The sequence below is a fragment of the Pygoscelis adeliae genome, unplaced genomic scaffold (assembly GCF_000699105.1).
Source record: "Pygoscelis adeliae isolate BGI_AS28 unplaced genomic scaffold, ASM69910v1 Scaffold120, whole genome shotgun sequence".
NCBI lineage: Eukaryota > Metazoa > Chordata > Aves > Sphenisciformes > Spheniscidae > Pygoscelis > Pygoscelis adeliae.
Genome location: NW_008824032.1, coordinates 2,553,096 through 2,566,387, shown reverse-complemented (window position 1 = coordinate 2,566,387; position 13,292 = coordinate 2,553,096). Strand labels below are relative to the sequence as shown.

Below are 13,292 nucleotides of genomic sequence, written 5' to 3'. Positions count from 1 at the left end.
GGAGGACAGTTGCTTTCTTTGGGGGATGGTTTTCAGTTGTTTGTTTCTTTATAAGCAGACACAAATATCTGCAACATTGGCAGACTTGGGTTTCTTCTTTCTGTTTTTTTTTTTGTTTGGTTTTTTTGTTTGGTTTTTTTTTATTTAGGAACTTAGGTCTTGATTGCTCTCTTTTTCCTGGAAGACTTTGCCCTGTACCAGTGGTGTAGAAGATGGATTTGACACTACCCAAGCAAAGGGGAAAAACAAGAGCAACCAAGAGGCAAAAATATTTTAGTCAATCAAATGATTCAAAACATACATGTTTTATATTGGTTCCTTTTAGCAGCCGTTTGTCTCCAGATGTCTGGCAAGTGGTCGGAAGAAGTGTTTTATGTGAAAATTCAAAGACCAGTCGCAAATCCATGTCTAAAAAAACCCCCCAAAAAACAAAACCGAAACCCCTTCTCGGCTACATTGAGTTTTTTAATAGACCAGAAAGCAAAAGCCCTAAAACAAATAAAACTCACACAAAGCCACAAATTGCCTGTGACCTTTTGGAGACCATAAGTGACTGTCATTGCTGTGTCTTTGCCCCTGGGAGTGACGTTGCAAAGGGCTGACTCACTCCACAGCATGAGCCCTGAAAATCTACCCAGCGAGGACACTTCGGCTTAACTGATACAGTTTGTATCTTGGGAAAGACTGAAACTTGCTTTGAAAAACCTTCTGCCTACAGACCGCTGGCTTTACCTGGCTGAGGAGCTTTTGCAAAACGCTAATGGAGCTTCTGCTGCTAAAACTTTGGGGGAAAAAAGGGGATAGCTCTATTGCTGTTCAAATGGTCTTGGAAAAAAGAGGTAATTGCATTTGCATGCCATAGGCTGAACCACTTGAGCAGAAATCTGCAAAAAGCCTGGCTGCCACGGGGCCCGTGTGGCCCATTCCCACCGCCCTCCGCAGCTCGGTGCCTCTCTGCGGCACAAACAGAGACGCCCCGGGTGCAAGGCCGGTGAGCCTGCACGGCCAGGCTCAGGGTCGCCCCTATCAGCGCTGCTGTGGCGGCAGGTGCTCGGCTTCCTTCCGCCTCAGCCCTGGGGCTGCTGGCCCGGAGGCCCAGCCTCACCAAAGCCCGTCCCTGGCAGATACCATGGCTCCCCACGCCTGGCCAGCTTGGTGCCAAGGGCGGGGATGAGGGATGAGGGACTGAATTCAGGACCATGTTTCCCCATTCACTGTGCTGCTGCTGCTCTTGGCAACTGGTGTCCTTGGGTAAACAAATGGGTTTGTGACAATTTCTTTTTTTTTTTCCTTTTTTTTTTTTTTTTTTTCAGAATAGAAAGTCAAATCTGCCTTATTTGGCTTGGAAAGTGGCAAGAATAGGATGGGAGGAAGCTGACTGGACGTGACCTTTCAAAAAAGGTGTCTGCCAGCAGTAAAACAAATGCTAAAGGAAAAAAAAGGTTTAAAAAAGTGAGATATTTAAAATTTAAGGAAAAAAAAAAAAGAAATCCCATGAGTATCACAGTTTGGGCTATCAAATAACATTCTCAAAGTTTATTCTTCAGTTGAAGAAGACCCTGTGCTTTCTGGCTGGTTTTCTGGGCAGTCCCAAGAAGCTGCCCAGGACCTGGCTGGCCGTGTTGTAGCGGCGCTGTTGGCACGGTGTGGGCCCACACTGCAGGCAGGTGGGTGTCTGTCCCGGGACACAACGGTGGGTCAGAGCACAGCAGCCCACACCAGCCCAGGTTAAAAAAAAAATAATACAGCCTTTTGGGCTCTGGGAAAGAAAGCACCCTGTCCCCTCTTTCCTGCTCCACCCCCCTCCATCTTCCCAAAGGAACCAGGAGAGTTTCTGTGGGCTCTGCAGGCTCCTTGTTGCGTTGCCTGGTCCTGGGGCGAGCAGCCCCAACATCGCCAGTCCTCCCTATGTGAGGTTACTCAACCGTGCGTATGAAAATAACTCGTATGTCCCAGTTTATTACTTCTCCTAAGCGGATGAGAGGGTTGGAGGCTGATCAGAGCAGAGGAGTCTCCTGGTGAGTTCATTCTTCAAAAGCTCGGGTGGGCTGCTTCTCATTAGGGCTTGTTGTAGTGCCAAGAGAAAAGAATATTTCTCTCTGGACTCTACCGCTGTCCTGGAGCTGCTACAGCTGCTCCTCTCTTGGGATTTGCCAGACACAGCAAACCCCGTGCTGTTTAGACTGCATGAGGTGCTGGCAGCTGGAGGGGGAGGGCTTGGAGCAGCGTGAGCTCCCAGCTGTGCAGTGCTGCTGTGGGCACGGCACCCATCTCGCCCGCGGTGCCTAGGTGCGGGCATGCATTCCATTCACGGACCCCGTGACACATCAAAGAACGACTGAAGAGTCCAGGGGGCTCCTAAACAGCTTTGTTCCTCCCCACCCAGAAAACCCCAAGCCAAAACCTCCAAACCTCAAGAAGTGTCTGGAGTCAACATGCTTAATTTAATAATGATGGTTTAAAACTGCACCAAACTGTGCTATGGGATGGAGTGCCACCGGCACTGCTTGCTGCCCGTCGTCCTTGCTGGGACGCAGTCCCAAGGGTTGGAGTGTATTTCTTCAGGCCAGCTGATGAACGTTGCCTCAGGCAGAGGGTGCGTGCAAGACCAGGCTAATGAAGTAGTCCTCCATCAGAAAAACCTTGCTGCTGACTCTGCAGTGTATTTTCCACAGGTGTAAGAACTGTTTCTAGTTCTACTGCTTGCCGCCTATCTGGATCAGTAAAACAACTTGCATCCAACAGCAAACACCGATATGCCTTTCCAACCCAGGTGTTGTTCTGTTGCACTTTGAGCCCCTTGGAAATGGGCCACTGGTGGATGGGGCAGGAGGGAGCAAAGGGTTTTGCAGGGGGCAGCCCCAGAGTCTGTTTTTAGTGACTCGCTTTGAAGGCTCGTTGCTAATTGTGAAATATTTCTGCAGTGTTGCTTCTGTAATGACTATTTAACTAGTTTTGCTCGCTAATGATAACAGTGATGATCACAGCGCATAGAGTGAAACATTTAAATGTGATGTGGCAGAGGAGAATGTGCCTAACTAACTGCATCAATGGCTCAGAAAATGTCTAAAAGGGCATCTTGCTCACGGCCACTCCATCTGCACAAACTCTGCCATCTTCTTCGGGTCTCAGTACACTCTGTTGTACTGAGTACCCGCCCCACCCTCCTAGGCTTTGCTGTCCCAGGCTGGCACATCAGCAAGCCCCACTGATGGCTGCTACTGCACCAGTCAGGCTGCAGAGCATTTCTATGTCTTGTGCTTTGGGGTTGCCAGTTGTTGGGGTTTAAAATTCTATTTAAAAAAACCCCAACATTCCTGCATCAGTCCCTCGGAAGTGCTTTGGTATACTGCTGTAACAGAGTTAAGTTCAAAGAGATGCTGAAGTACAAAGCTACCGAGACAGGACATGGAGGGTTTCCCTTTAACATAACTGCTTAATTGGGACCTGCCAAAAGAAGCCATCCTACCATTACCGTAAAATATATTTGCATTTTTGAAATGCAGGCATACAATGCTCTTGTCTGGTCTCATGACAGAACAGCTCTTCTGCTTAGTGGTCTTTCTTACGGCTCTGGTCTTACAGAAATTCTTGTTTCATGTTACGGTTCTGACCATGCTGTTGACCACCAGCTGGTCTCTGCTCAGTAACATCTTACCAAGTTCACATTTCATACTGTGTGTACAAACTTCTGGATGCGTTTTCATAACAAATCAGAGAGGGTCATGTTCCTGAAATGTTGTAGTGTCCAGCCACCTTTGGAAGAGCCCTCTGAAGTCCACTGGGAACAGAAAAGGAGGATTGCCTCTGGCGTGCAATGCAGAGCACTTTCAGGAAGATTTTCAGCTATGCCCAGCAGTTTTCTGTTAGTTTCCCCCCACCTTGCAGACTCAAAGGGCTTGATGGGCTGGTCTGATGAAGCTTTACTTACTGATGGTGGCAGATTCAAGTGACCTCAGGGTCTGAGGTTTCTTTCTCCACTCTTCTGTGCTTGGGGGAGCACTTGCCAGGCTGGTTCAGTAACTGTCTTTTAGGATCTCCTGTTGCTGGCTTATCTCTGAGGTGGCCCAAAGACTTCTAGGAACTCCTGAATCCGCATAGGACGTATGCGACTCTGAGGACAGAGTTTGGTTACACTTAGCCTGTTATTGCTCCTGGCTGCTACTGAGATTGCTGTGGATCCACCTGCCCCAAACTGCACACTTTCTCTTGTGTGCTTCTGCCATTTCCCTTGTGTTCGATCCAGCAGGCACACGGTGGCTCACCGCTCTGGTAGAAGCCCAACTCAGCATGATCCAATGAAGAGGATGCCAATGGATCAGGGAGCCAGAGAACTAGCAGAGCTAACAAACGCCAGCCAGTCAAGGGGCCATGTTGCACCTTTCCTGTTCTTGTGATGATATTTGCTAGTGTTAGCCTTCAATATGCAAAGCCGCCTTTGAAATGCCCTTTCTGGGCAGACAGGGTAACATCTTACTTGGAAATAAGCAAACCTGTTCAGATGATGTAAATATGGCTTTTCCTGCCAAACTATTAGCAATGCCGAAGTGCGTCCAAGTTATTACACCAGCCAGCTGCTGTTATTAACCTTTTAAACCATGCAAGTTACGAGCTCCTTATTGCGCAAACATGCTGGTGAGAATAACAAAGAGAGTTTGTGATCAGCTCTTTCTAGGAAATAAGCATGGTAAACTGCACGGGCAACACCAGGCATGTTCTGCAGGATGGGCAACTAACCCCAGCACAGGACACTCACGTACCGACACATCTGTCCGGTTTCGTGCGGTGTTGCTTTATGGTAGGAGTGAGTTTGTAACAGTGTCATGCTAGAAACCAAAATGGTCCTACAAACAAGGCTCAATTGCGAATGATCTTGGTAAAGTAGCTCTACTTAGCACTACAGCCACATTTGAAACGTCACCTCCAGCCCTTTCTTCAAGCAGAAGGCCAGATTACAGCCCAGTTGCACTAACTACTCAGGAGATGGTGTATCCCTGCGCCAGGTAAGAACTGCAGCTCAGGTTTATGGTAACCATGAAGACCCTCCCACCCAGAGAGTTCTCCAGTCATGCCCAGGAACCACCTTTCCTGAAGGTACCAGGCACACAGGTTTTTGTGGGGAAAAGATGCACATCACAGGACATCTACCGCTCTGCAACAGGCCACATAGTTGGTCCCAGCAGAGGTGGTGAGTACATCACTCCAGGGTTTCATTAAAAGGTCAACGATTAAATCAGTCTTTCTCCTTATCAACTACTTAAAAATTGCTTTTCATTGCTTTCTGAAAAAACCAAACAACACAGCAAGAGCAAAATAATCATGCTGAGCCTTTCTTCTGAGAGTTTGCTATTCATGTCGGTTCTTAGAGAGTTACAGGACCTTCCCAAAGGACTGAGATTAAGCCTATCACATTTTCCCACAGCTTCCTTAATGGGTGATCTGAAAATCACATATGCAGATAGCAATTCAGCTGCAGGCACCAGGCAGAGATGAGTCAGGACCTTACTGACTAACATAGACACAATGCAGATTTGGTGTGTACGCTGGCTTGGGTCTCTAGTCCAGGTACGGTCTCTCCAGATCATCCCTCCAGGACCTGGCTCAGGCTACTCATGCCATTACTGACTCCCTGGCTACAAAGCCAAATCTCTCTCCTAAAACCAGTTCCACCCAGAAGCATCAGTATTAGAGGAGGACACTGAACTGTTGCTCGACGCCTCAGGAGGTCCTCCTTCCACAGCACAGGGGTGGGCATTTAACAATACTCCTTTTTCTCCTCAGCCCCAAAAAAGGGGAGAATAAGACTCCTCCAGTAGACGAGAGGAATGAAGGAGCCTACATCTTCCTTGGAGTAAGGGCGGCTTCTCGTAACATTTTGGTGAAAGTGTTGAGCACGCGCTACATTGAGTTTTGCTGCTCTTTTGCTAACCGCACTGTAATCGCAAGCAGCCCTGCCTCATCTGGACAAGAAATCTGGTTTTCAAGGGAAGCACAGCTGAGAAAGGCTTCAAACAGGATCTGATTAGCCAATTAAAAACAGATGCTGTGCTGGCAGACAGGCTGCTGTGGATCATCTGACACAATCCCCTTCCCCTCATTTTTGTACATAATGTCCTTCCAAGCAAAGCCACCTCCCCCAGAGCTATGTCTAAATTGCATTAGGAATCTTGGCATTTTTTCAGTTATACATGTTGTGAATGGTTTTGCCATTTAAATATTTTAGAGGGACTGTAGTGTCAAGTAGTTGACTGCTTATCAGAAATCCACCTGGTATTCAAAGGAGGCAGAGGCCATACCACAGAGGGCCTGCGGCTGTAGCATTTTAATCTCTGCAGTCCTTAACCTTTACACAGCGCTTTCCCCCCTTCTCCTGGAGGAACGAGCCCCATCGACTCTGGGACCAGAGGAGGAACACCCTCCCCACCACCCCACACACTTCCTTTATTTTTAAGCGTATGAGCTAAGAGGGCTCCGCATCCGAGCACTGAGCCATAAAACATCTTTCTCTCATTGAACTTTGGAAGGAAATGGCACCTTGCAGCAGCATGTTCGTTCGCCTCTCGCGGCTCCCGTGTGGCTCAGGGCTGCTTTAGCTCACCGACATCCTCATCTTATCCTAGTGCAGAGGCTGCACGCTGCTGGTCTACGTACTCAGTCATTTATCCCTCTAACTCGGGACTGATTCTTTCCCATGGGAGACTGAAGAAAATGCTGTGGGCCAGTTGCCTTAGGAGTACAGGCTAGGTATTGGTGTTCGCCCTCCTTGGCACAGGAGGATCACAAATTGAGTTGTTCCAGGTAGACTACTACCACCCTCTTCCCCAAATGCAGCTGAAACACTTCCCTTACTTGCCCAAGACTGCACTTGCTAACAGAAGTCACTGGGATCAGTTTCTATTTAGCCATAATCAACATATTCAGGAATTTCTGTAGCATGCTCAGAGGTGCAAACAAGTTTCAGATTGCGACTTTATTTGGTTGCTTGGTCACAGATGTACCAGGAGATTCATCCCAGAGAGGACAAGGAAAGGGGACAACTCCTTTTGCTCTTGATTTTCAGTTTGACAAAGGAGGAGGGCTGATATCAGCTTGTTGAATAGCAGAACCATCTAAATTAGTTTCACATGGAGTGTCTGGTCTCAGCAGTGGGATGCTAATCCTTTAGAGCACTACAGCCACATAAGCACTTATGGACAGTCCAGGGAGAAGGCCTAATTTGGTGCAAAGCTGAGGCAACAGAGGCATATACGATAGAAAAACCAAGGTTTTAGGTTACTGCTGGGGAAGAGAAGGTGCCAGAGGAACTCGGCAGCTCTGTTGTCATTCTAGGATCTTGTAAGCAGGGGAACACAGGAAAAGAGCTCAGTTTCAAGCGTATGTGGCAAATTCACACCGGCTCAACAGCCTGTAGAAAGCTGACATTCTGACTTTGCCCACAATTTTTTGCCATTTCCTATTCCCAACAGCAGCCGGTTAAGAAACAAGCACAAAACACAACAGGAGGAAGAGAAGCAGTCACTAGATACTTTACCTTTCACTGCCTTGGCAATTGCTTCAAACTCTGGCTTGGCCAAATGACAACAGGTAAGCCAAGATACTTCGAGTCACCTGTCCACGGTCAGACATCAGCTTGACAGACTCCGGCTCCTAAGACACCTCATCGCAGTGTCAGCAAGGGAATACAGGATGCTTTCAGAATAGGTGTGGCTAGCGAGTGCCTAAGCACCATATCTGAGTTTTACTGACAACTATGTCACTCTACTGTCAACATCACACAGGGAGTTACAGTGGTAATAACAACACTGATAATTACGCTAATACACTTCCCTATGGAGACTCCCCTATCGAGCCTGCAGATGGTGTGAAATAGCTTTAAGCAAGGCAGTAAAACCTTCATCAGAACTTTTAATTCTGCAGTGACTGCACTGGGTAGGGGTGTTAAAATGCACACAAAGTTACAACACACACAGACTGCCTCTCTGGCCTCTTCAAGAGGAAAGCATTGTATCCACCCTTAACTAGGGCATGCCAGTGTTTATCTCAGCTTAAACCAAATGCAGTTCAGCTGGTTCAATGCAATGTTTTTGCATATCAGAATTAAACAATTAAACATTCTAATAGCAATGAGTATCCTGAGCACTTCAGTGATTTCCTCCCCCACTGGCACATTACATTTAAAAGGGTCCATTAAAAATAGTAAATTGGTAAATTGCCACAACTCCAGACTCACTGGAAAATGCAGGATTTTTGCAGCACAATGCAGGTCTGTCTTGCCGCTGAGATTTGCGAGAATTGGGTAAAAAAAAAACCTAAAGTCTTTCAAGGGAAAAATAGACACAATAAGATGCACAGTGCCAAGATCTCCTTTCTGCTTTGCAAATGCTCTGGAGGCAGATTCGCAGTTCAGTGAGCCAAGTCATTTCTTAAAATGACTGGACTCGGGTTTGAAAAACGTGCAGACTGAGTCCTGAGAAGAACTGTTTAGGTTTTATGATTCCGCGCCATCTGTGAGCTAAAGGGACAGAAACCATCTAAAAACTGTGAAGCTGCGAGTTCGGTTTTCACAATATGCTCCGAATCACCTTTAATCTGCCTATTAAGTGGACACTGGCTATTCTGCAACAGCCCCACTGAAAATGCCATGCGTGTGAAAAACAGCAGATGGTTACTGGGGGTGGAAAGCTATACAAATCATTAGAGAAGCATGGAAAATTCATTGCTGGCTATAAAAGTCACCAGACAAGGGCAGCTGTAAACAGCTAGGTGAAAAGAGGAGGTAGGGACACGTGGTAGCTGCTCTGTATAGACTGCTGCTATTTCCTTCTCTCAAAAACCACCAGAAAAGTGCTGAAAGAATCACATGTGAACTGACCATAAGGTGCAACACTCCCAAATATTAACACCAAGGTGGTTTTCCATTGTGCTACAGTTTCCAGCTTTTAGCAGCACCTTGGATCTGATGACAGAATCACAAAAGGACCTTGGGGGACATTTAAAAAGCAAAACCACTTGCTTTTTATATGTTGTGTAAGCATCACTGTTAAACCCCAGCCAAGTGATTATCTTCATCAGTAACTGACATACCAACAAGCTGAGGATAAGTGGAGCATAAACGCAACATTAAGCCAGGAGGCCAAGGTAGGAAAGAAAGGAAACTCAGTATGGCCCATCTTTCACTGCACTCCTAACTTACAAAAGCCCTAACTCTCAGACTGCGAACACAAATTGTGACATGCAATTAGATACCAAGACCAAGGGAGGATTTTTTTCCTGTTTATCCCAAGAACTTACCGTATCTTTAAACGGGAGAGAGATGTCTATTTCCAAGCAAGTCAATGGGTGTGAACAACCACCTTCTAAGATATCTCACGATGACTTTGGCTTATGCTTAAAAAAGGTAGTTATTGCAGATGCGGCAGAACAAGGAAAACTGAAATTTGGTAGAGAGTAGCAGATACAAGTCAGGGCAGGAAAGCAGCGAGAATGAAAACATGAAAATTGTACCATCATCTTCATATTCAGTACTGTGGTGACATTCTTCCTACGAGGGATTCCATCCTTCTGTATTTAGGACTGCCATCCCTGATTATGTTTTACAAGGGAGCCTTCTCCCTCCTCTTTTAGCTTTCCATTGGCAGGCTGAAAAACTTTTCACCTCCAGTTCCCTAAGCAGCCTGTGGCTGAGCTCTCTTACATGCGTTGTGTCTGTCAAAAATCAGTGAGTGTCAGTGTAACAGGAAATAAAAGGGACACTGATATCTCTAAGAAACAGTCTCTGCCACCAGAGGTTGGGGTTGGAGTCACTGTTTCCCCCTCCCTTCCATACATACTTCAGGCAGATGGCATTCATTTATCATACAAACACATCTGGCCATGTCAAAGGAGAACAAAACAACTATAGTTAGAGAAAAGAAACCGCAAATGCTTTTCAATTTTATTCTTACTAGGAGGGTAGTGGCATCCTGACATGTCACATCATCCAGGGATAACTGACAGGGACTTTATCCAGGCTCCTAGCTCACCTAGCTTTTACGGTACTAAGCCTTGCAGTAATCTTGGCTTGGCTGTAGTGCTTTGTTCAGCCTGCAGACATGGCATTCCCAATTCCAGATACTTTTGCTGGGTCAAGACCAAAGTAATCAGCACTAACAGAAAGGGAAAGTAATCAGATGTGAAACACAGACCATATAATGAGCAACGTCTCAGGCTGGTACGGCACAATATTTGTACAGACCAGTCAGAAATGGGTATTACAAACAGAGCTGGAAAATGATAATAGTTAAAAACATGATCAAGTGCTTTTGATGGATTTCCCCGAAAAGAAAAAGTCTGTTCAGAAATAAATGTAACAGCTTAAACAAAAAAACCCAAAACAAAATAAAATGCACCTAGTGATCTTCAAATCAACTTTTCCATTGGATAAATATATTTGAAATAGTTGTACAGTTCACAGTGGCATAAAGTTCTCTGATTGCTTGAGTGCTTGAAAATATCTTATCAGTAAAAAAATACCAGAGCTGGGGGAGGAAAACCCTCTCTCTGAATTCTGTACATGGGCAAATGCACAGGTTTTGGCAGGCATCAGGTCATTGGATCCATGGGAAACCAGCAGCATTGCAGGACTGCAGATCACAAGTCAGGGGATGGAGGATAAGAAGAATAGTAAGGCCCATTTTCCTGCAATGAGAACAGAATCAGCAGTTGAACAAAAGTCTTCTCCAATAAACCTTGGTGCAATGGATGATAACACAGAGGAAGAAAGAAAGCCTGGTACTCCTGGCTTTGTCTTCCACGAGTACAGTGACTGCCACAATTCACCCAGGAGAGGACTGTGCTGGTAACCAGGCAAAAACAGGCCTTTGTTTTGCCTCTGTTTTAAGCAAAAAGTGCAGGTTAAAATTTTGCCATTAAGCCAAAGCTGTGATGCAAGGAAGCCACAAATGCTAGCATAGCCAGTCACAGAGTTCAAGACAAAGTTGCCTACGCAGACACACAGCTCTGTTATTTTGTAGTTAACAGCACATCCTCTTTGGAATGATTTGGCCAATGCAAGCCATGTTCATTCCACTATTTGGGTAGAGACCTGGGATGGAGAAGGGAAGAGGAAAAGGGACCAACACCAAAGGCAAGGCACCCTGCTACAGTTCCATTTTTCCCAACTTTTTTTTTTTTCCCCTCCTTCCTGCATGTTTGTTGATATGTGAGGCAGGGAAGCTGAAACACATAGCATTTTTTTTTTTTTTTTCAGTCAGTGTAAGGTATACAGCAGGTATATAGCATGAATTTTATCTTGTCCACAGGCCCTTAGTGTGTTATGTTATAGTTCTTGGCTGAAGAAAGGTAGTCAGCCTTTTATGCACACAGGAGACTGCTCTACTGGGGAAGGAGTCTGCTTCTTGGCCAAGCTCTCTACTTGGACTGATGTAGAAAAATTTAAGAAAATTGTTACTCACAGAAGAAAAACTAGACTCCAGGAACCCTCCCTTTCTTCTCCCCATTCTTAAGATGTAGAAGTCAGCCCCTTTAAAGCTCTTGCAGAGCAGAATGGGACATGCACAAGAACCACACTTAGGCGCAAAGACTGATGCTTGCCACATGGAGTTACTTACCCTGGCATCATACTCGAGGACGAAAGGGGGGAGATCGATCTGTTCTGGGGGTATGGCTGTGAATAACTGTTGAAGGCTTTCCACATAGTGGATTTTGTCCTTTAGCCCTGAGACTGTGAAGGTTGTGAAAAACCATGCCGAGACCTGAAAATAAACCCCCAACAAAAACAAGTGAAGATGGTGCTGTTTCAAAACCTTCAAGTTCGACATAATACTCCATAGTTCAAAAGGTTTGAGTTAACCTGAAACACTAATATCATGGCAATAACACAAGGTCAGGAAGTACACACCACTGACTTCAAGCAAGCGCTGTCTTGAGAGCTTTCAAGCTAGTGTTTTCTGACTCCACACTCACTCCTCCCCAACTGCCAGTTTAAGGTCCCTTTCTACTGTACAAGAGTGACAGCTATTATGCTGTTTTTCTTCTAAAAAAACCATCTGTATAGTGGCACATTTTCACTTCCAGTTTAGCCAGCTCAGAATATGACCTATTTGACTCTGACAGAAGCATTTTCAATACTTTGCCTTCAAGTTTTCACAGAAAAGGCAATTTGAGGGAGAGAAAGAGAGACTTCCAGCTGTTCAAAGGTCCTACTGAAGTCTTCTCTCTGCTTTGGGTTGGCTGAGTGTGTCCTTCTGTTTTACCACATTTCTTATCAAAGTCTTACCATCTTATTCTACAAGAATAAGCCTTATCAACTTATTCTACAAGATTTTACTTTAAGTATATGCACCCCTGTCTCTTTTGGATGTAAACAGGATAAGGAATTTTTGTTTTGCAAGGCCAGTAAGACACCATTGATACTTCTACAAGTCATTAAATATGCTGTTTAGATGGACTGCACAAGCTTTTACTTTTCAACCAACCTTCTCCAAAATTAAGCATTATATTACTTATTGTTTATTTCTTATCTAGTCTCTTTCTGGCAGACTGAAGGGAAAAGAAAAAACTTGTGAGAACCAGAGGTTACTGTTCTACAGGTCAAACACGCTCATATTAGGGACCACTCACATGGTCCTGGGCAACCAGGACTCGCTGACCCTGCTTCAGCAGTGGGGTTGGACCAGGTGACCTCTAGAGGTCCCTTCCAACCTCAGCCATTCTGTGATTCTGTTTGTTAGTTGTACTTTGACTGCAGTAAGTTAACCGAAAAGAAGCAAGACCACAAGAAAAGCCTTGAGGAAAGTGGGAGCTTCAAATAAACTAAAACATTAGGTCAATAAAAGTGATCTGCCTGAATACAACATTTAAAGAAAAAGTCGATGCCTAAAAACTGTCCTGGAATAACTACGTTGCCTCCTTAAAACAGCATATTTTCATGAGAAAGGAACAATGAAAAAGAGAAAAGGAGGTAAAGAACAGGACAGAACATTTAAGATCAGTTAATTATTTTAAGGGCAGAATTAGAGATTTATGTTAGCATAAAGCAGGGAGACAGACTATTACTGGCATCCATTATTGACTATATTTTTCTAACAAGACCTCTTATGAGTGACACTGGATGACAGTTTAATGAGTGAAAAATACCCTCTGAATCCTGTACCAAAGTAGCATGCATTCCAAGGCATATTATGAATGACAATCATTAAACATAATTGCTATGGTTGTTTAATGTATAAAAGTCTAACAGGGAATATTTTTGCAGCCATCATGAAAACTGGTATTGGGAAAAGCGATTTTTA

At 45.1% G+C, this 13,292-nt stretch overlaps 1 protein-coding gene across 2 annotated transcripts in view; it reads right to left on the bottom strand.

The window, feature by feature from the left end:
* Nucleotides 1-9,901: 9,901 nt before the first annotated feature.
* The window catches only part of GDAP2 (ganglioside induced differentiation associated protein 2), a 24,602-nt gene continuing 21,211 nt past the window's right edge, over nucleotides 9,902-13,292 (bottom strand). For both annotated transcript variants that reach the window (XM_009329209.1, XM_009329217.1), the window contains 2 exons: nucleotides 11,610-11,753; nucleotides 9,902-10,677 (listed from right to left, as the gene is read on the bottom strand). In XM_009329209.1, coding sequence (XP_009327484.1) covers nucleotides 10,630-10,677; nucleotides 11,610-11,753 — 192 coding nt within the window. In that variant the 3' untranslated portion in view covers nucleotides 9,902-10,629. The remainder of the gene's footprint in view (nucleotides 10,678-11,609; nucleotides 11,754-13,292) is intronic.